Source organism: Rhamphochromis longiceps, linkage group LG12 (assembly GCF_057381845.1).
Source record: "Rhamphochromis longiceps isolate RC_006_pf linkage group LG12, R_longiceps_female_GT1.1, whole genome shotgun sequence".
Lineage (NCBI taxonomy): Eukaryota > Metazoa > Chordata > Actinopteri > Cichliformes > Cichlidae > Rhamphochromis > Rhamphochromis longiceps.
The window spans coordinates 6,769,987-6,790,418 of record NC_140568.1 but is presented as its reverse complement, the minus strand read 5'-3'; the positions used below and the strand labels follow the sequence as shown (position 1 = coordinate 6,790,418).

The 20,432-nt window shown below is 42.2% G+C and overlaps 1 protein-coding gene and 1 long non-coding RNA gene across 3 annotated transcripts in view; one reads left to right on the top strand and one right to left on the bottom strand.

Moving 5' to 3' along the window:
* Nucleotides 1-20,432, bottom strand: part of LOC146656739 (uncharacterized) — a 44,701-nt gene that overhangs the window by 5,734 nt on the left and 18,535 nt on the right. The gene's annotated exons all lie outside the window — the stretch shown is intronic.
* Nucleotides 9,768-16,927, top strand: LOC146656741 (vacuolar protein sorting-associated protein 33A). The gene is made up of 13 exons (XM_085424510.1): nt 9,768-9,963; nt 10,260-10,325; nt 11,497-11,624; nt 11,742-11,928; nt 12,024-12,140; nt 12,250-12,424; nt 12,814-13,007; nt 13,301-13,427; nt 13,579-13,646; nt 14,927-15,064; nt 15,179-15,316; nt 15,408-15,576; nt 16,267-16,927. The coding sequence occupies exons 1-13, from the start codon at nt 9,808-9,810 to the stop codon at nt 16,458-16,460; spliced, it is 1,857 nt and encodes a 618-aa protein (XP_085280636.1). The 5' UTR covers nt 9,768-9,807; the 3' UTR covers nt 16,461-16,927.

The window sequence follows — 20,432 nt, the reverse complement described above, 5'->3', positions numbered from 1 at the left end:
AAGAGAAGATCCGTGAGATGGCTGCGGCTGGGGTGATCGAGCCGTCCAATAGCCCATGGGCGGCACCCGTGGTTCTGGTGGGGAAGAAGGATGGCAGCCCGAGGTTCTGCGTGGACTTTCGCCGTCTCAATGCAGTCACCAAGAAGGACTCGTACCCGCTGCCGCAGATCGACGACGCCCTAGATTACGTTACCGGCTCTAGTTGGTTCAGCTCCCTCGACCTACGCAGCGGTTACTGGCAGGTGGAGCTAGCCCCTGACGCAAGACCTAAGACTGCATTCACCATTGGACAGGGGCTGTGGCAGTTCAGGGTCATGCCATTTGGGCTCTGCAATGCACCAGCGACGTTTGAGAGGCTGATGGAGAGGGTGCTCGTGGATATCCCTCGTAGCCGCTGCGTTGTGTACCTGGATGACCTGTTGGTGCACGGTGGCGACTTCGACAGTGCACTGTCTCATCTGAGCGAGGTCTTGAGTGCCATCCGACGAGCTGGGCTGCGGCTCAACCCCGCAAAATGCCGGCTGTTGGCGAGAGAGACCACGTTCTTGGGCCATGTGATCAGCGCTCGAGGTGTCGCCACTGACCCCGCAAAAGTGGCTGCGGTCCGGGACTGGCCGACTCCCTCGAACGTCCAAGAACTGCGGAGCTTCCTGGGCCTAGCCTCCTACTACCGTTGGTTCATCAAGGGGTTCGTGACGATGGCCAGCCCCCTCCACCGCCTGACTGACAAGGGACAGCTGTTTGGCTGGGGGGAGGCCTGTGCTGCTGCTTTTGCACAGCTGAAGGAGGCCCTCACCAGAGCCCCAGTCCTGGCCTACCCCGATGCCCGGCAACCTTTCATTGTAGACACTGATGCTAGCAATGTAGGAGTCAGGGCGGTCCTTTCCCAGCAGGACGAGGCTGGAGAACGGGTGGTGGCGTACTTCAGTCGTGCCTTGGGGCGAGCCGAGAGGAACTACTGCGTGACGCGGCGGGAGCTGCTGGCCGTAGTGCTAGCGGTGCGGCACTTCCAGCCATATCTGCACGGCTGCCGGTTCCTCCTGCGCACTGACCATGCATCTCTGACTTGGCTCCTGAACTTCAAACACCCAGAAGGGCAGGTGGCCCACTGGCTGGAGTCCTATGACTTCGAGATCCAGCATCGGGCAGGTCGACAGCATGGCAATGCTGATGCCCTCTCCAGACGGCCCTGCGTAGTCGTTGAGTGCCGCTACTGCCTGCAACAGGAGGAGCGGGCCCATGGTGGTGTTGCACCGGGACAGGCTCTCACCATACCGATCGCTCGCTCCGGCAGACGCCGGGGCAGGGGATGGTGGTGGCACCCCATGTTCTGACCCGAGTGACTTTTCCCCCGCCGGTCGTGACCGGCCGGTGCGCCAACAGAAGGCACCTGGACATTTGCAGGACTTTGTGTGGGGTAATGGGGTCGTCGGGGACGACTAACCCCTTAGGTGGGGGCTATGTAGCGGGTCAGGGCTGTTTGGGGTTCTGTTTGTACAGTTATGTTTTGTTTATGTTGCTATAGTGACGGGTGACGCCCTCTCACTGCGACAGTGTGTCCTTCCGGGGTCAGAGGGCGCCCTGTGTGTTGTTGTTGTTGTTGCTGTGCTGTTGCCGCGCTGAGCAGTTAGCTAGCGGCAGTGTTCTTCTGCAGATGTCAATAAACGGCTGTGCTCCCTGGCTAGCTCACGGGAAGCAAGACCAAACGATACCTCCGTCTCCTCCTTGTCTGAGCTCGCCACAATATATATATATATATATATATATATATATATATATATATATATATATATATATATATATATAAAAACACCCAGCACGCCCCTGCGGGCGGTTTATCCTTCAAGCTCGGGTTCTCTACCAGAGGCCTGGGAGCTTGAGGGTCCTGCGCAGTATCTTAGCTGTTCCCAGGACTGCGCTCTTCTGGACAGAGATCTCCGATGTTATTCCCGGGATCTGCTGGAGCCACTCGCCTAGCTTGGGAGTCACCGCACCTAGTGCTCCGATTACCACGGGGACCACCGTTACCTTCACCCTCCACATCCTCTCGAGCTCTTCTCTGAGCCCTTGGTATTTCTCCAGCTTCTCGTGTTCCTTCTTCCTGATATTGCTGTCATTCGGAACGGCTACATCGATCACTACGGCCGTCTTCTTCTGTTTGTCTACCACCACTATGTCCGGTTGGTTAGCCACCACCATTTTGTCCGTCTGTATCTGGAAGTCCCACAGGATCTTAGCTCGGTCATTCTCCACCACCCTTGGGGGCATCTCCCATTTTGACCTCGGGACTTCCAGGTTATACTCGGCACAGATGTTCCTGTACACTATGCCGGCCACTTGGTTATGGCGTTCCATGTATGCCTTGCCTGCTAGCATCTTGCACCCTGCTGTTATGTGCTGGATTGTCTCTGGGGCATCTTTACACAGCCTGCACCTGGGGTCTTGCCTGGTGTGATAGACCCCAGCCTCTATGGATCTTGTACTCAGAGCTTGTTCTTGTGCTGCCATGATTAGTGCCTCTGTGCTGTCTTTCAGTCCAGCTTTGTCCAGCCACTGGTAGGATTTCTGGATATCAGCCACCTCCTCTATCTGCCGGTGGTACATACCGTGCAGGGGCCTGTCCTTCCATGATGGTTCCTCGTCTCCCTCCTCTTTCTTGGGTTTCTGCTGCCTGAGGTATTCACTGAGCACTCGGTCAGTTGGGGCCATCTTCCCAATGTATTCTTGGATGTACCTTGTCTCATCCTGGACTGTGGTGCTGACACTCACCAGTCCCCGGCCCCCTTCCTTCCGCTTAGCGTACAGCCTCAGGGTGCTGGACTTGGGGTGAAACCCTCCATGCATGGTAAGGAGCTTTCTTGTCTTTATGTCAGTGGCTTCTATCTCCTCCTTTGGCCAGCCTATTACCCCAGCAGGGTACCTGATCACGGGCAGGGCGTACGTGTTGATGGCCCGGATCTTGTTCTTACCATTCAGCTGACTCCTCAGGACTTGCCTGACCCTCTGCAGGTACTTGGTGGTTGCAGCCTTTCTAGCGGCCTCTTCATGGTTCCCATTTGCCTGCGGGATCCCCAGGTACTTGTAACTGTCCTCTATGTCTGCAATGTTGCCTTCTGGTAGTTCAATCCCCTCAGTTCTGACTACCTTCCCTCTCTTTGATACCATCCGACTACACTTCTCCAGTCCGAACGACATTCCAATGTCATTGCTGTATAGCCTGGTAGTGTGGATCAGTGAATCGATGTCTCGTTCACTCTTGGCATACAGCTTGATGTCATCCATGTACAGGAGGTGGCTGACAACTGCTCCGTTCCATAGTCGGTATCCGTAGCCAGTCTTGTTAATGATCTCACTGAGGGGGTTCAGGCCTATGCAGAACAGCAGTGGGGACAGAGCATCTCCTTGGTAGATCCCGCACTTGATGGTGACTTGTGCTATGGGCTTGGAGTTGGCCTCTAGTGTTGTACGCCACATCCCCATTGAGTTCCTGATGAAGGCTCTTAGGGTCCCATTGATCTTGTACAATTCTAGGCATTCCAGTATCCAGCTGTGGGGCATTGAGTCATAGGCCTTCTTGTAATCAATCCAGGCAGTGCACAGGTTTGTCAGTCTGGTCTTGCAGTCTCGGCTGATTGTTCTGTCTACCAGTAGCTGGTGTTTTGCGCCTCTGGTATTCTTGCCAATTCCTTTCTGTGTCCCGCTCATGTATTGGGTGTTTTTATGGGTGTTTTTATATATATATATATATATATATATATATATATATATATATATATATATATATAAGTATGATTTGTAGCAATCTTCCTTCCAACACAGTGTGTTTGTTGTGATTCATGGCCTGCTAAAATGGTGCTGCTCTCCCATAATGCATTGCGGCGTGACGTCAACTCTAATGCCCTAAAGGTTGTCATGTGACATTTGTGGTATCCCACATGTGGTCTCTTATTGGAATTTCTTTGTCAGTGACATTAACTGGAAAAGAGTATGGACAATTCCTAACAAGTATCTGGTAACGAATAAAGTGAAGGAAGTTTCATTTAAAATACTGCATAAATGGTATCCTGCTAATCATTACATGACAAAGTTCAAAAGGGACATAAATGTGAACTGTGGATTTTGTGGAAGCCATCCTGAGACTGTGCAACACCTCTTCTGGATCTGTTCATATGCTAGAACATTTTGGAAAGACTTCAGTAGATTCATTGCTGGACATCTATATAAAGACTTTACTGTGAAATGGGAAAATGTATTTTGTTTCTTTCGAAGGCAAAAAAAAAAGAAGATGTTTACTTTATAATAAACTTGTTAGTTATCTTAGCTAAATTTTATTTTCACAAATGCAAATACAGTAACAAAAAACCTAATTTTAAACATTACTATAATGATGTTTTATGTTACATAAAATTGATTAGTGGATCACTTAACAAAAAGGCTATGAAAACTATTACTATTTGTAGTAATTACAAATTATTTGAATGTTTGTTATTCTTTGTATCACACCCCCTGGCATATGTTAATTTTGTACTAATTGTATACATGTTCTGTATACTGTTTCTTAATAAAGTTTAATATTTAAAAAAAAAAGGTGACATTTGTGGACGCTGGTATTTTTTTCCAGGGTGTACCCTGCCTCTCGCCCTATGACAGCTGGGATAGGCTCCAGCGCCCCCCGCGACCCTGAAAAGGATAAGCGGAAGCGAATGGATGGATGGATGGTATTTTTTTACTTGGAGAATTTATCAGTAAAGTTTCAATCTCTGTCACCCCCTCCTCCCCCCAAAAATAAAAGTACGTGTTATTGCCAATGACAGTAGAAAACTGTCATTGGTTGTCACACCTACTCGCAAAAAGAGTACAGGAGGACTAAAATAGTACCTTCTCTGCGCTTCCTTCATCGTATTAAAAAGCATACTTGAACGGAAAACTATGGGCTCAAAATGCGGTCATAAATATTTTGTACTTGTAAATCGGTTTTGTACTTGTAAAAAAGATTTGTGTGTGTAAAAAAGATTTGTGTGTGCATAAAAAAGATTTGTGTGTGGACTTAGCCAAAAAAACCCTGCAAGTTACAACTACGAATTTTGACCCCATTTTTCTTCCTTTCATCTGATTGGTGAATGTCGTCAATCACAAATGTAACAATCCAATCAGAGAACAGATGGGTTTGGCTGTCGGAGGGGCGCTTTTTTTGAACTGCAGGTCTTTGAAGGGAATAAATGCCCTTTTACATGCCAACCCAGCGCACGAAGGAAAACAGTCTGTGGTCGTCCGAGTTTGGTGATTTTTGTGTCACAGGACTACGTGTTTAATACAGGGACTTCCGCAGCCTTTTCAACAGTGCTGCGGAGGCAGGGGGGGGGGGGCAGTGTTTTGGAAATGACAGTCTTCATTACAAAGCTTTCTTCGTTATGAATTAGCATACATGTTTTTATTGAACATTTGAAGAACTAGCAAAAAAAACAGAAACTCTTGTAGTTCACATAAAGTCAGCGATAAAAACAACAAGGAGCAGGTGCATCTAGTACAGGTAGAGCTGCTGCAAAAACCCACAGAGCTCAGCAGCCAGCAACAAATTCTGGATCCTTTGCTTTTAGTTAGCAATTAGCATTAGCAGCACATCCTGCATCCGATGTGAAGGGACTTTTATGCTGCGCGCTGTGACTCACAGCAATGGTCCCGGGTCAGCCCTGACGTTGTGTTAAACTAATCCTAAAGTAATAATGGTATTTCTAACCACTGACATACCACAACTTTATCCTTTCAACAGCTGCTGAAAGTAAGGGGACCTAACTGCTATCGGATATTTATATAGGGCTTTGGAGCGTGATGTCACGGGGGTGGGCGTGGAAAGGATTTTGGCCCAATCCGCCATTTTGGGGGTCTAGCGCAAGTGAAAAGGGAGCGAAGGCACACACAACAGCCATGGTTCGTATTTGCTGTGTGGTCGGCTGCAATGTTCGATTGCACAACACCGGCAAGAGAATAAGCTTGAAAAGGGTTTATCTTTTCATTCTTTCCCAACCTGGAAGCAACATGAGGCAGCTCGTGTATCGATGTTACCAAACCAAGGCGTCTAGCCTGGATAGCAGCTGTGAGACGAGCTGACGTGCAGTTCTCTTCCATCTCCAAATATCTGTTGGTGCTCCAGACATTTTCATTCCGGTAAGTTCTAAATATGTTCATATCACTCTTTATAGCCTATTAGTTTCATTTTCAATGCACTCTGAGGTCATAGCAAATTAGAACAAACATCCTACTGAGTGATTTTGCAGAACTACCTTCTATTTATAGAGTTGCTAATTATTTGGCATTATTGCAGCAAACCAGCCGATGAAATGGATGAAACATCATGACTGGGTCCCAGCGCTACACAAGGGACCTGCTTCAAACATCACCATGCCAATCAGATTACTTCTTCCATGTGAGGGTGAAGAGTTGACCCTCCTGGATAAGATGGTGAAGGTTTGCTGCATTTGGTGAACAGTGTGATAATAAAACCAGGGAAGAATGAAACCTGCTTCTGATAAATGTTCTTAAGTCTTGTGCTGTTATTTTTTCAAAAGATACAGTAAATAAAGTAATGTTAGTAGTGGGTGATATCATGTAAACACTCATGGTTTTGTGTAAACATTTTGTCATTTGTAAACTATAAATGACATGGATTTTACACTGTTACTGATGTGATGTTCTATAAAGTGGTTTTAATAAAATAAAAAAAGAGGCAAAAATTAGTTTGTTTCTTTATTCAACATTTGAACAGTGGGACTCAGTCAGTACATATTCAGTAAATGCAAATTATTTACACGGCAGTGCACTTCAGGCATAAATCTAGACCCCTAGATAAAACATTATGGCATTATAGCAGTGACAACTCCTCCACAGTAGCAGGTGGGAGTTTTCTTTTTTGAGGACGGCTCCTTTTACCTGTCACTACAGATGGTCTGTTTATGTTTTGATCAAGAGCCTTTTTTTAGGCAGCTGAAGAGGAGAAGTCCATCTTATGGCCAACCTCTGGCTGTATCTTGGTCACATTACCCAGCAAAACCCAGTATGCAGGTTCATCTGTAACAGTCCTTGTGCCACAGATCAACACTGCTGCTTCTACATTAAACAGAAGAGCAGCGACATGGCTGCAGGTCTCTGCGACTCCGGCCATACAGATGCAGTGGGCGGCTTCAACCTTCCCTGTGATGCTCACAGTGACCCATGGCTGCAATGCTGGTTCATTCAGTCTTTGAGAGTGCAGGACCTGAAACACACACAAAGTTCATTTAAAGACAAGAACTATGAGCCAAGGCCGACGTAAATGTGTTTAATCTACTTTATCATAAATGTAACAAAGTGTTTAGAAAGTTAGCACATACATGTCATTTTTCATTTCTTTATGTGTCCATCTATAGAACGCTGCATGTTATAGTGTAAATCTGCCTGTTCTCTTTCAGAAACCTGCCTGCAGAAAATGAACCTAAAGTATGTAATGCAAGGATGTCATCACTTTAGAGATGGAGAAAGCATAAAGTGACAATTATGAATCACTTAATATGATAAGGATATTCTGCAGGTCATTAATCAATGTATAAAACTAAAATAAAATGTATTTTTAGTGACACAGGATACAAACATGGAAGCAAGATGTGTAATTAGGATTATTTATAATAAATATGAATAAATTAGTGCAATTTCTTTAACCATAAAGAATAACTAAATCCTTCAGGACAATGTCACATCAATGCACTGAACTCACTATGTTATCCACCTAACAGCCTCCACATGTTCTCACTGTAATTTCCCCTCATGAATGAATTTATGCTGCACTAATCTGAATGTTTGGAGGGAAATCAAACGCATTTCACTCACTGTACTCGAGCTGACTTACCTTTGTTTGAATGACGACTTGTACGGCGCTGACTCCACAGACAAGGTACGAAAATATGTCAGGCTACGTCAATAGCGCTAGGTGTTCGGGGTTTCTACTCCACGGCCATATGTCATACGGGTCCACATTTCCAATGCACGCTATTTTCTGCAAGTACCGCTGCTTCGCCTCTTTACGCAATCGGTCTCTATACAGTTCATTCTCTTTTGAGCTGCTTTTAAGCATCTTTCTTGTAGTCGTCGTTCCAACACAGTGTGTTTGTTTTGATTCATAGACCCCGAAAATGGCGCAGCGCTCCCACAATGCATTGCGGCGTGACGTCAACTCCAAAGCCCTATCCGGTTGTTCAGTCTGACGTCACTAGCCGCGTCTGGGTCTAAACTCCGCTGCAGCTCCATATATCAAACGATCACTATGGCATTACTGAGAGTTGAAAAACTGTCTAAAGTCTTTCATCTTTAATAAAATGATCAGCGTTCTGCTCTACCAGGTGTAACAATTGAGTTTAACATCCAGGCATCCATGAAAACGGAATTTATGACATTTAACGGAGTTAGAAGTTAGCAGGGAGTTAGCTCGCTAGCTTCTATCTAAATACAATATAGCATGTCCTGACTGCGGGGTTTTGGAAACAAATTAAAACGTACAGCTCTGTTATCACTTCCAGCATAAATGAAGACAGAAAACTAAACAGCAGTGACGTTTGTAAGGTTACTGAAGTTGGGCTAGCTGGTATATAATGATGTGCTACGTGACCGCTAGCGACACAGCTATGTTAGCATAATATAAACAAGCTAACTTTTTTTCCACTCGATAAAAGTTAACGTGAGTGTTCTCGGTGGTCAGAAACAAATGTAATCGCATGGCAGGATGCTGTAAAAGGACCAAACTTCAGCCAGGAGAACAACTGAGATAATCCATCCACAATACGAGGTTAGTCATTCATATACTGCTGCATGGGCTGGGCTGTAGTTACATCCTAAGGTTTTAAAAACTGAGCTTAAATAAATGATTAGCGGTAATAAAAGCCGAGGGAGGTCAACCTGGATCACTGACTGTTTTAGGAGCTTTTTGAGATCAAATAGAAGAAAATACATAACATTAAACATGTTAACAACACAAAAGCCATATTAAACGCAGACTACTTTAGGCCCGGAAGTAGGATTCGTCGCGTCATCACTGAACAACCGGATAGAGATTACCCTTCAAGGACCTGCAGTTCAAAAAAGTGCCCCTCCGATAGCCAAACCCATCTGTTCTCTGATTGGATTGTTTAATTTGTGATTGACATGACATTGACCAATCAGTTTAAAGGAAGAAAAATAGGGTCAAAATTCGTATTTGTAACTTGCAGGGGTTTTTTGGGCTAAGTCCACACTCAAATCTTTTTTACACACGCACAAATCTTTTTTACACATACAAATCTTTTTTACGCACGCACAAATCTTTTTTACACATACAAATCTTTTTTACGCACGCACAAATCTTTTTTACACATACAAATCTTTTTTACGCACGCACAAATCTTTTTTACACATACAAATCTTTTTTACAAGTACAAAACCGATTTACAAGTACAAAATATTTATGACCACATTTTGAGCCCATAGAAAACGTTTCCGATGTTATTCTGTGGATGTCTGCGCTTAATAAGTATAATTTAAACGACGCTGAGACTCGGTATGAGACATGAGTATTTCTCTTAAGCTGTTTTTCATACTGAGCAACATCTACGCATGCGTGAAACCCGTATTGCACGTTATGCTATTTTAGGTTTTGCATTTAACTTTTATTTATTATTACCGTAGACTGCAAACAGATAGTGTCGACCTGGATTTGTCGGTGCATTAGTGAAGTGGAAGTGTTTGGTACAATTGTGGTGTTTTCTACAATCACTGGCATGAACTAGCTTGACTTTCTTTGGTCACATGATGCGACTCCGCAGAAGTCACCTGATTTGTTGTGCTGCTAGTAAGGAAAAAATGGCTGCTCACTTGTCGTACGGTAGAGTGAATTTAAACATATTGAGAGAAGCAGCACGAAAAGAGCTTCGAGAGTTTTTGGACAAATGCGCAGGAAGCAAGGTGACAAACCCGCATACGCCTGTGAAATGTGGTCCAAACACTGGTAGTGGTACTCAATGTGGTCTCTGAGCCTCAGCGTTACCATGAGACTGTCAGTTAACATTATAGTCATAGTTTTATTTTGAATGTGTAAAACAGTACAGATAACGCAGACATATATCTGTATAGGTGCGTCGTATTATAAAGTATTCGAGCTAATAGCTAAGTAAAAGTTAGCAAGTATCGCCTGACAGAACATCTTCAGTTCTGCTTACTCACGATTCAAAGCTTTGTTTGTTCTTACTCTCTTACTTTAGGCCATTGTTTGGGACGAATATCTGACGGGACCGTTTGGACTAATAGCTCAGTACTCTCTGTTGAAGGTAAGTGCTTTCTGTTTACAAACCCATTTCTAAAAATGTTAAGAAGCTGTGCTTTGTGGGAATGCAATAATTTGCAAATCTCCTAAACCAATACATAAATAGAAAACGTCAGAGCTTTATATTGTTTAATGAAAAAATATTAGGCCCTTTTGAATGTGATGGCAACAAGACAACTGAAAACGTTGGTACACGAAGAACAGTCTGGAAAAGTAATTGGTACTAAAATGAAATAGCTTGAGGAACATTTGGTAACAGGTCAGTAACATGATTTGTACATATCAGCCATAGTTGAACGTGATCCAGAAATGCTACTGTCTGCTAATGTAAAATGCAAAGTGGAAAACTATTCTGTGGTCAGATGAATTAAGACTTTAAATTATTTTTGCAAAACGTGGATGTTGTGTCCTCAGGACTAAACAGGAAAGGCAGCATCTGACTTATTATCAGCACTTTCAAAAACCTGCACCTTTGATGGAGCTGCATTCATGCCTGTGGAATTGGTAGTCTACATATCTAGCAATGCTGAAAACAGGTTTGACATATGCTCCTATCCAGACTGGATAGGACAGCAGTCTTTTTGCACATTTCAGCAAAAGACTGCTAAACCGCATTAAGCATCTATTACAACAGCATGCATTCATAGTTGAAGAGTCTACTGAACTATCCTGCCTACATTCTAGACTTTTCACCAGCTGAAAGCATTTGGCACATCGTGAAATCAAAAATACAACAAATTAGACTCGAAACTGTAGAGCAGCTAGAATTGTATATCAGACAAGAAAGGTACAGTGTTCCTCTCCTAAAAGTCCAGCCGCTAGTCTCCTCAGTTTGTGGTAAAGATACCCATGCCCTTTTTTGAGATGTACTGGTGTCGCCAAATTAAAAATAATCAAATATTTTTCTTGGTCCATTTTCTTATTTTAAATCTTTTATGTTTTCTGTTATTTTTTTAGTGTAAAAGAAATATGTGTTCATGGGATTTTCAAATCTTGGAATTCTGTATTTATTTGCACATTATTTTTTGGAAGTGTTTGCACAATTTATGTCTAAATTAACTCAGACAACAGACAAGGCCCACGTCTTATTATCTAGTTTCTTTTAACACTAATGTCATGTGTCTAATGTTGCTGAGGGTGTTGTTTTAACTTGTCGTTTATTATGGTGTGTTCAGGAACATGAAGTGGAAAAGATGTTCACCCTCAAGAATGGGAGGCTTCCCCCTGCTGATGTCAAAAATATCATCTTTTTTGTCCGGCCCAGACTGGAACTTATGGACATCATTGCAGACAATATAACTAGGTGAGTGTATGTGTCTCAACTTCAATCTGCGATAAAGACAAGGTTTTGTTTTCTTGTCCTTTCTCTCACTTTGCATAGCTATCCACACTTTGCAACATGAATTGTGCTACTCTTTAGTGAGGATAGACACCATTCATCCCGAGACTTTCATATTTTGTTCGTGCCTCGGCGGAGCATGCTGTGCGAACAGCGGCTGAAGGAGCAGGGCGTGCTGGCCTCTTTCATCAACATCGATGAGTATATCCTGGACCTGATTCCCTACGATGGGGACCTGCTGTCCATGGAGTATGAAAGTGCTTTCAGGGTGTGTTCAGGTTGCAGAGTACAAATATATATCATATACTTGCTTTGGTGGAATCTCTCATATACACATAAATTACTCCCCTTTGTCTCACTCAGGAGTGCTACCTGGAAAATGACCAAACAAGTCTGTACCACACAGCCAAAGGCCTCATGACCTTGCAGGCTCTGTATGGCACCATTCCACAGATATATGGGAAAGGAGAATGTGCACGGGTGAGCATGGTGTAACCTGCAATAATTTCTGTTTTATATGAAAGCAGAGGCTCTGCAGCAGCGAGGTGAATACAGTTTTCTGATAAACAAATGCTCTGCTTGTTATCAGCTCGTTGCCAACATGATGTTGAGGATGAAGAGGGAGTTTGCTGGCAGTCAGAATCAGATTCTGCCCGTGTTCGATACCCTTCTTCTCCTTGATCGTAACGTTGACCTGCTCACCCCTCTGGCCACACAGCTCACCTATGAGGGTCTCATTGACGAGATTTACGGAATCAGTAATGGTATGAATAAATCAATTAGAGTTCTTATTCTTATGTTTGCATGTTGAGCCTCAGTAATATTTATTGTATCTGACATCTGCATATCCCGCTGTTTCTTTTGCAACTTTATTTTTAATCAAAAAGCAAAGCAGGATTACGCTTGAACATTAAAATTAATCTTCTTTTTTTCTCCAATATTTGACATATTGTAGTGTTGAGGTGGAGGTTAGTTTCTCCAGCAGTTTGATGATGTCTGCAGTCTAGTGATCCTTGTTTGGATGCTTGCCTGCAGACATTTCTGTGTGGTAGCTTTTCATGCAAGTAGTGTTACTATCCTGAGCCATAAGTTTTTCAGGGATTATTTTATTTTTAGTATTTTTTTTTTTTTTAATTCTATGCTTTCACTCCAGGTTATGTCAAGCTGCCTCCTGAGAAGTTTGCACAGAAGAAGCAAGGTGAAGGGAGTAAAGATTTGCCGACCGAGCCCAAGAAGTTACAGCTCAACTCAGCAGAGGAGCTGTATGCGGAAATCCGGGACAAAAATTTCAATGCTGTTGGAGCAGCACTAAGCAAAAAAGCTAAAATAATATCTGCCGCCTTTGAGGTTAGCCTTGTTTTGGATACATTTTTGCTTTTTTTTCCTTCTTTGCTTACATGTGGTGATCATAGTGTGAAATTTCCTTCATTCCAATCCGGGTACTTTCGGGGAGCAACATGAGATCAGTTTCAGATATTCTTGCTAGGCCAAACAACAAGTAAAGGAGTGCTATGGTCCAGTGCATTATAACTGTAGCATGTCAAAGCCTTGAATTTTATTACTGAGGTGTTTTGTGTGATAGTGGTTAAAGATTATTTGGATGCTGCATCATGCTTGTTTCATCTCTTCTTGTCTCTCAGGAGCGCCATAATGCCAAAACGGTGGGAGAAATTAAGCAGTTTGTCTCCCAGCTGCCTCACATGCAGGCAGCCCGAAGCTCACTGGCTAACCACACTTCTATTGCCGAGCTGATCAAAGACATCACAAGTGCGTATATAATCCAATGCTTTCCCATCAAATCACATTATGTTTTTTAGCATACATCTCGCTCAGTTTTTGGCTTTAAAGTCTTTAAAGACAACTATTTCCATCAATATCCATTACTATGTAGTAAATCATCTATCATCTCATGTTTCAGCATCCGAGGCCTTCTTTGATAATCTAACAGTGGAGCAGGAATTTATGACTGGTGTTGACACAGACAAGGTATTTTTCATCTAGTTACCTATTTTCCTCCCTAAGATAAGTTGTTACACGTTATCAAAAACACGTATATATTAGATAAACCTGTTCAACCATTCTCACACGGCCTGCAGCTCCATGTATTTAGGCTACGTTCACACTGCAGGCGAAAGCGCATCAAATCCGATTGTATTTGACCCTATGCGACCCATATCTGATCATGGCATGACAGTGTGAACAGCACAAATCCGATATTTTCAAATCTGATCTGGGTCACTTTCGTATGTGGTACTGAATCCGATAGATATCTGATGTTTTAGAAAGTGACTGCTGTTTGAACGGTCAGGTTGCATTTAATCCGTCTTTTACGTCACTGACACAAGACAGATGCCAATTATCAGCTCCGGAGAAGACATCGCGAACGCCTCCTGGCCATCACATGTAGATGTTAGTGAAACTGCTGGGAAGACAACGTTGGAGAAATGTGAACATGTTATTTGTACTGTATAATCTGCAGATTCTGACAGAAATCTGCAACTATCCTTTAAAGCACCGCTTCTCTCTAAAACAGCAATAAGGATAATTATTAGGTTATTTACATTATTATGTAAATAACAAAATAACTTAAAGCAAAAATCGGGAGAGGTAAAGTCCAAAACAAGTCTTTATATTAAGGGCCATCAGTCAAACAATACTGTTTGCTCTGGGTCTAAACAGAGCACGTTGTGAGTGACGTCTTCTTTTGCAGATGCGGGCCACTTTGAGGGTTCACACTAGAGAGCGTTTGCTGTCACATTTTATTTGTAGTGTGAACAAGCAGACAAAAAAAATTGGATTTGATCAAAAAATTGGAATTGAGCATTAAGACCTGCAGTGTGAACGTAGCCTTAGATACTAAACAAACTGAGCATCTGAATGGGAGGAAAGGTGATGTAAGTGGCTTTGAACATGACATGGTTGTTGATGCCAGATGAGCTGGTATGAGAATTTCACAACTGCTGATCTCCTGGGAGTTTCCCTACACAACCCTATTTGCATCCTTGATGTACACCCAGCAAATCTGCAGCAAGTTTGTGATGCTTTCATTTAAATACAAACTAAAATCTTTGAGGAATGTTTCTTCATGGTATAGATCCAACAGGGTTTCCAGCACCTTGTTGAATCTATACCATGAAGAATTAAGGCAGTTCTGTAGGCAAAAGGGAGTCCAATCCAGTAGTTGCAAGGTGTGTTTTTATAGGTGCTGTTTCACAGGATTTTTAGTAAAAGTTCACTAAACACCCTAAAATTATGTGACTATGCAGGTGAACACGTATATAGAAGACTGCATTGCCCAGAAGGATCCCCTGATCAAGATCCTGCGTCTGGTGTGTATGCAGTCAGTCTGCAACAATGGCCTCAAACACAAGGTGATGGACTACTACAAGAGGGAGATTCTCCAGGTAAAGACATAAAGAAGCTTTCTCTGCACCCTTGGCTGAATCAAAAAATGATTATTTGCTGTGTCATAATTAAAACTGGATGGTTTTGAACTTTTTTCCTCCCCCTGTGTGAAGACCTATGGTTATGAACACATACTCACGCTGAACAACCTAGAGAAGGCTGGTCTTTTAAAGCCACAGACAGGCTCACGGAATAACTACCCCACTATTAGAAAAACTCTTAAACTGTGGATGGAGGACGCCAATGAGCAGGTACTCAATATACAAAAAAAGGAAAGCAGTTAATGGATTAAACTCATGAAAAAGCAAGGGCTGACGTTTGTGAGTTTTTCTGTTCTTTCAGAATCCCAACGACATCTCATATGTGTACAGTGGCTATTCTCCTCTTAGCATCCGACTGACTCAGATCTTGGCACGGCCTGGGTGGCGCAGCATTGAAGAGGTGCTGAAAATGCTTCCCGGCCCACACTTTGAGGAGAGACAACAGCTTCCCTCTGGGCTCCATAAGAAACGTAAGGACTAAGAGAAGCTAGGACTGCTCTTTGCCCTGCTGCTCACAACAGAACAAAAACAGCCGCCCTCCTGCTCTGTGTAGATAAGACACAGGATTTGTTTATGTCAGATGCTGAATAGCGGCAGATTTATGGCATGTAGCCAATGGTGCCACATAGCCACTGTTAGCTTGTCGTTTTTTTGTGTGCCTTTCTTGATAGAAAGGCTGAAAAACCACTCTGTGCTTGATTTGTGAGTGACAGCCAGTGTTTTCCTTTTGTTTTCCTCCATCTTTTCATTTTGGCAGTAGTAGGTGTTGCACTGATGTGAATAATGAATTTAATTATACACTCTGTTTGAAATGTGCTAATTAGAACTGTGTTTGGGCATTAGACAGTTGACTTGTTGCTACATGCCTGCCTTGCATTAGTTTTTAAAGGTGATAATAGAGGACTCTAATCTGGGGGGAGTGTATGGCTAAATAAGGGTTTTCACATTTTTTTTAAAAATTGTGCTTTAACAGAGGGTGGATTGCTATTTGCTTTACATTGAGCTGTGTTTTATTAACATTTATATTTGGTAGTATTTAAAGGATTTACCAGGTCAGAGTGGAATTAAGGAAAAACAATAAAATATCCTTTGCTATTGTTAATATATTTAGTTTTTATGTTGCATTTTAGTGACTTGCATCTCCTCTCAATGTCCAACAGGCCAGCAGGGAGAGAATCGGACAACGCTGGTGTTCTTCCTCGGTGGTGTGACGTATGCAGAAATAGCTGCTCTCCGTTTCCTCTCTCAAGTGGAAGACAGCGGGATGGAGTATGTTATAGCCACCACAAAACTCATAAATGGCACAACTTGGATCAAATCCCTCATGGACCGCCCTGAATCCCCAACACAATGAGTCACCTGCACGTACACCTGGCCACATCAAAAAGCCCATCTACCAGAAAAGCTCAGCTACTGTTTTTTTTATGTCCACATCACTGTCCTGCAGGTGTTTCATTGATGTCTCTTCCGGTTTAAAGAGAGACCGGCTCTTTCAAAGTTGCCCTGTGAAAATATCTTTATGTCAAAGTAACTGTTACCTACTATGGCACTGCAGCCTTAGGCATTTCCACTTTCTAATCGCCTGAGTGATGCCACCCTTTGTTTTGCAAAGTCCTGTTTGCAAAGTCGGATGTTTGTGTCGGCCGTTTTCTTTTCTTGATGTGTTTACCGTGGGTTGGTCTGACTGAGAAATGCTCATAGTACAGCAAAACGTAGCTCTGAAGCATAGCTTGCTTTATCATCTGTTTTGCCCTAATCAAGAGTTTAATTAGAATTTACAAAATTACACATTTTTCCTTTTCTAAAAGAAAAAAAAAAGGCTGAACAAGCAATGGAGACAATCTGGTGATTTTTATTTTATTTAATTTTTTTGCAGAGGACTCTTCCCCCTGCTGGACATTAGAGAAAAAGCAGGTTTAGGGCAGCCGGAGGCTACATCTGTCTTTTATATACATTCCATAATCTTTACTGTCCTCCCTTTGAGTTGCGCCCGTATCGTGCAATTTAAAGGTTTATTGATGTCTAATGAACTTTGTCCTTTGGTTGTGTTTCTGTCATTGCAGCTATTGCTTTTCTGCTACTGTATATATACTGTATATAGAATTAAAACATATTTGTGATGCCATAGAAGAGTAATGATGCATTTGATTTGCATTTTTGAAAGCTTTTGTAGTTGTCTTTTGTTTGTTTTCCTTTGCTTGGATTAAAAATGACTAAATAAAGTCTTAAACTATAATTAGTGTCACATTACTTGGTCATGTGATACGCCATTTTGATTATTGTAAATTGGGCAATTTTTTGGTAAGGAAAGCTGATTGCAAGCGGATGAAAAGCAGGGATGAGAGTGTATTCCTCAGCAGTGCTCCAGTTCTCTGAAGGAGCAATTAGCGCAGTAACAGGCCTCCTGATCATCCGATAATGGCCCTGTGCTGTCTGGAGAGCTCAGCCCACGGCAGCCCATGATTTGACAGCACAGGACACTGATTGAATTAGGAGGCCATTTGCTCCATGTTCCGGTAGAGGATAACTCTGCGGCAGGAGGGTGTTTGATCTCTGTATCAGTCAATACCTTCTCCGTGCCTGACGCTATATATATAGGGAGACCTGCTGACAGCACTCAGATATTTTGGTGACCTCTGTTTGGCTAATCTTTGTAGTTTTTCCTTCATGCTGCTTGTGTAAAAGTCTTGGAAACTACTTTGGTAAATTATTCAGAGAATACTTAAATCTGTAAATTTTGGCCTGCTGTTTCCTTGAGGAGCAGGTGCAACAACACTTTTATTGCCATTAAATAAATCCCAGGGGATTCAGATCCTTGTGATCAGTTTTTCCTTTTGGCTCCTCCTCTCCCACAAGGGCTTGAAACGCTCAAGACGGCACACATCAACTTGGACTTCAGGGCTAGAAGCACAGGAGCCCTTCTGATCAGCTCCTGTCCTGCTCCATCAATACAAAGGTGTAAGTGTTTCCTTTTTTATAAAAAAAGAAATTATGCCTTTACCTCATGTGGACTTATCTGGCATTCATGCATGTTTACATTTGTCACTTTATGCACAGTTTGTCTGTTTTTGATAGCAAGATAAAAATTTTAAGAAGATAACAGACACTCAACTTTCTTTATTTTAACGAGGAGACATAATAAAAGTATACATTTTTATAAGCAAAATTTATTGTGACTAACGCGGTTCTTGTATGGGTGTGGCTGTTGTTTAATAGTGTGGAAAAAAATGACCTTAAAAAACAGATTCACCATGCAGGAATTGTTCTTTTTTTCTTATCCAAAAGCAGTAAAGGCGAATGATGTTCAGTATATTATTTGCAACTGTACGCAAACAAAGCAGATCGATACTGAACCCATTTGTGCAACTTGGGGGATAAATTATTAACGCCAGTCTTTCCTCGGCTTTTACATTGCCAGGAATAAATAACTTTGTGCTTATAATACAAGTTAATATGAAGATGCATCCTGGTGTTTTTGTCTAAATTTCCATACGTTAAATTTAAATCATTCATACTGCCGGTGTTGCTTGCAGTACATATATGTTTAATGAACTTTCAGCCACCTGTCTTGATTCTAATTCTTTTCTTTTGTACTGAAATCTAACAAATGTGTTTGTTTGAAGAATGGGGCGAGGCCAAAACATGGGACACCTAACCCAGCTTGGTCGGAGGCAAATGACACAGCAGGAGCCCCAGGATGTGGACCCCTTGTTTATCCGCTTCCTCCGGACATTCAAGGAAATCCTCAAATTTGTTCTCTTCAGTTACACTGTGCTGTTTGGCGCTTTGCTCCTTGCCAGGTGGACCACTTATTTTATGATAGGAAAATAAAGTGAAAACACCTGTTGGAGAATAAGCCAGATCTAGGACTTATTAGTGGTGTTTATCAGGCAGACCTTGGGATTTGCGGCCTATGAAGTTTCCATAAAACGATAATAAGAGCTGGATTTATCATGTTTTCTTATGTGATTCACATAGTGGAGCTTGTGGCTTCTTGACACGACATTTCTCAGTGAACAAAACAAAGTGTTTAGAGAAACCCGTCGGTGAAACTTATTTTAACGCTGTTGGAATCCAGTGTGTTTGTTTTTAAATGTATATTAATAATGTACGTGTTACAAATGAGCACAGAGAAGCTATAAAACATGTTTGTATGGTGGTGTAGTATACACTGAACTATTTTATGTATTGTAAAAATGTTTATGTAAATACTACTTATCATCGGTATTGATAATGTTCATGTGTATTGATTTTTGTGTTCCAGTGCTAATATCTACTGAGTGAAGGGAAGCAAAGCTTTCCCCTCTGATGGGTTTTCATATGTCTAAGAAAGCTGAACCAGTAGGCAGACACAGCAAGTAACTGCTCCGAAAGGGATTAAAGCCTCAAGGTTTATATGACAATAAATTTGTGGTAATTTGATGAAGACCAAATTTGGTTGGCAAGACTGTATTCACCACCAAAACACAATATAATCAGAAATGGTTTAAGTCTCAGAGATAGACAGGTAAGGACAGAGCAGTAGCCCTGCTGGTGGTTTTCCAGTATTAAAGCTGTTGTAGATGATTTGTTGGCCAATAATCTGTCAAAAAGTATCTCAAATATATCTCTCATGAGTGATACAGAGTCATTCTGAAGCAGAAAGGATATTCCTGTCACAATATAGAAGCTGTGGTCAGTTTTTGGCGAAAGGGACTTTTACATATTATTTATTTACAGCAGGTGAGAAGTCTCACTGATATTAAAAAAATCTTTTTAAAGAAAGATCTGGCTAATAGGGGAGTAAAATTTGTAATACCGTAAATATAACATCACAGTTCCATAAAGATACTTGAAGAAGCCAGAACGGACTGGATTAGTTATAATGTAGAACACAGAGCAGAAACAATAAGCCAGAGTGATAAACTTGCAAAACACATCATTTCCCCTTCATAAATTCTGTTGACTACAGCCCATTTATATTATAACCAAAAATATTAGGGTACATATAAAAACACACATAGAAAAATAACTATTTGGCACAACGTCGGAAGCAGAGCCACAGCAGAGCGATCGTTTTATAGTTATTTAAAACTATAATCTCACATTTTCATCAATTTTACAAATAACCGTGAGAGTCGTTTTAAATGTCCCAGAAAGACATGGAAGTGTGACAGTGGTGCCAACAGAGGTGAAGTCAGCTATTTAGTAATAGTCTGCAGTGACGTAAAACTGTTAGCAACAAAAAGCTGCTGTCACGTTTTAGCCAAGAGGCGCATTATGAGTTTTGTGACTGAAAGTTGCAAGGCAACATTAACAAAAGTAAAACAGTGTGAATGCAGTTTTC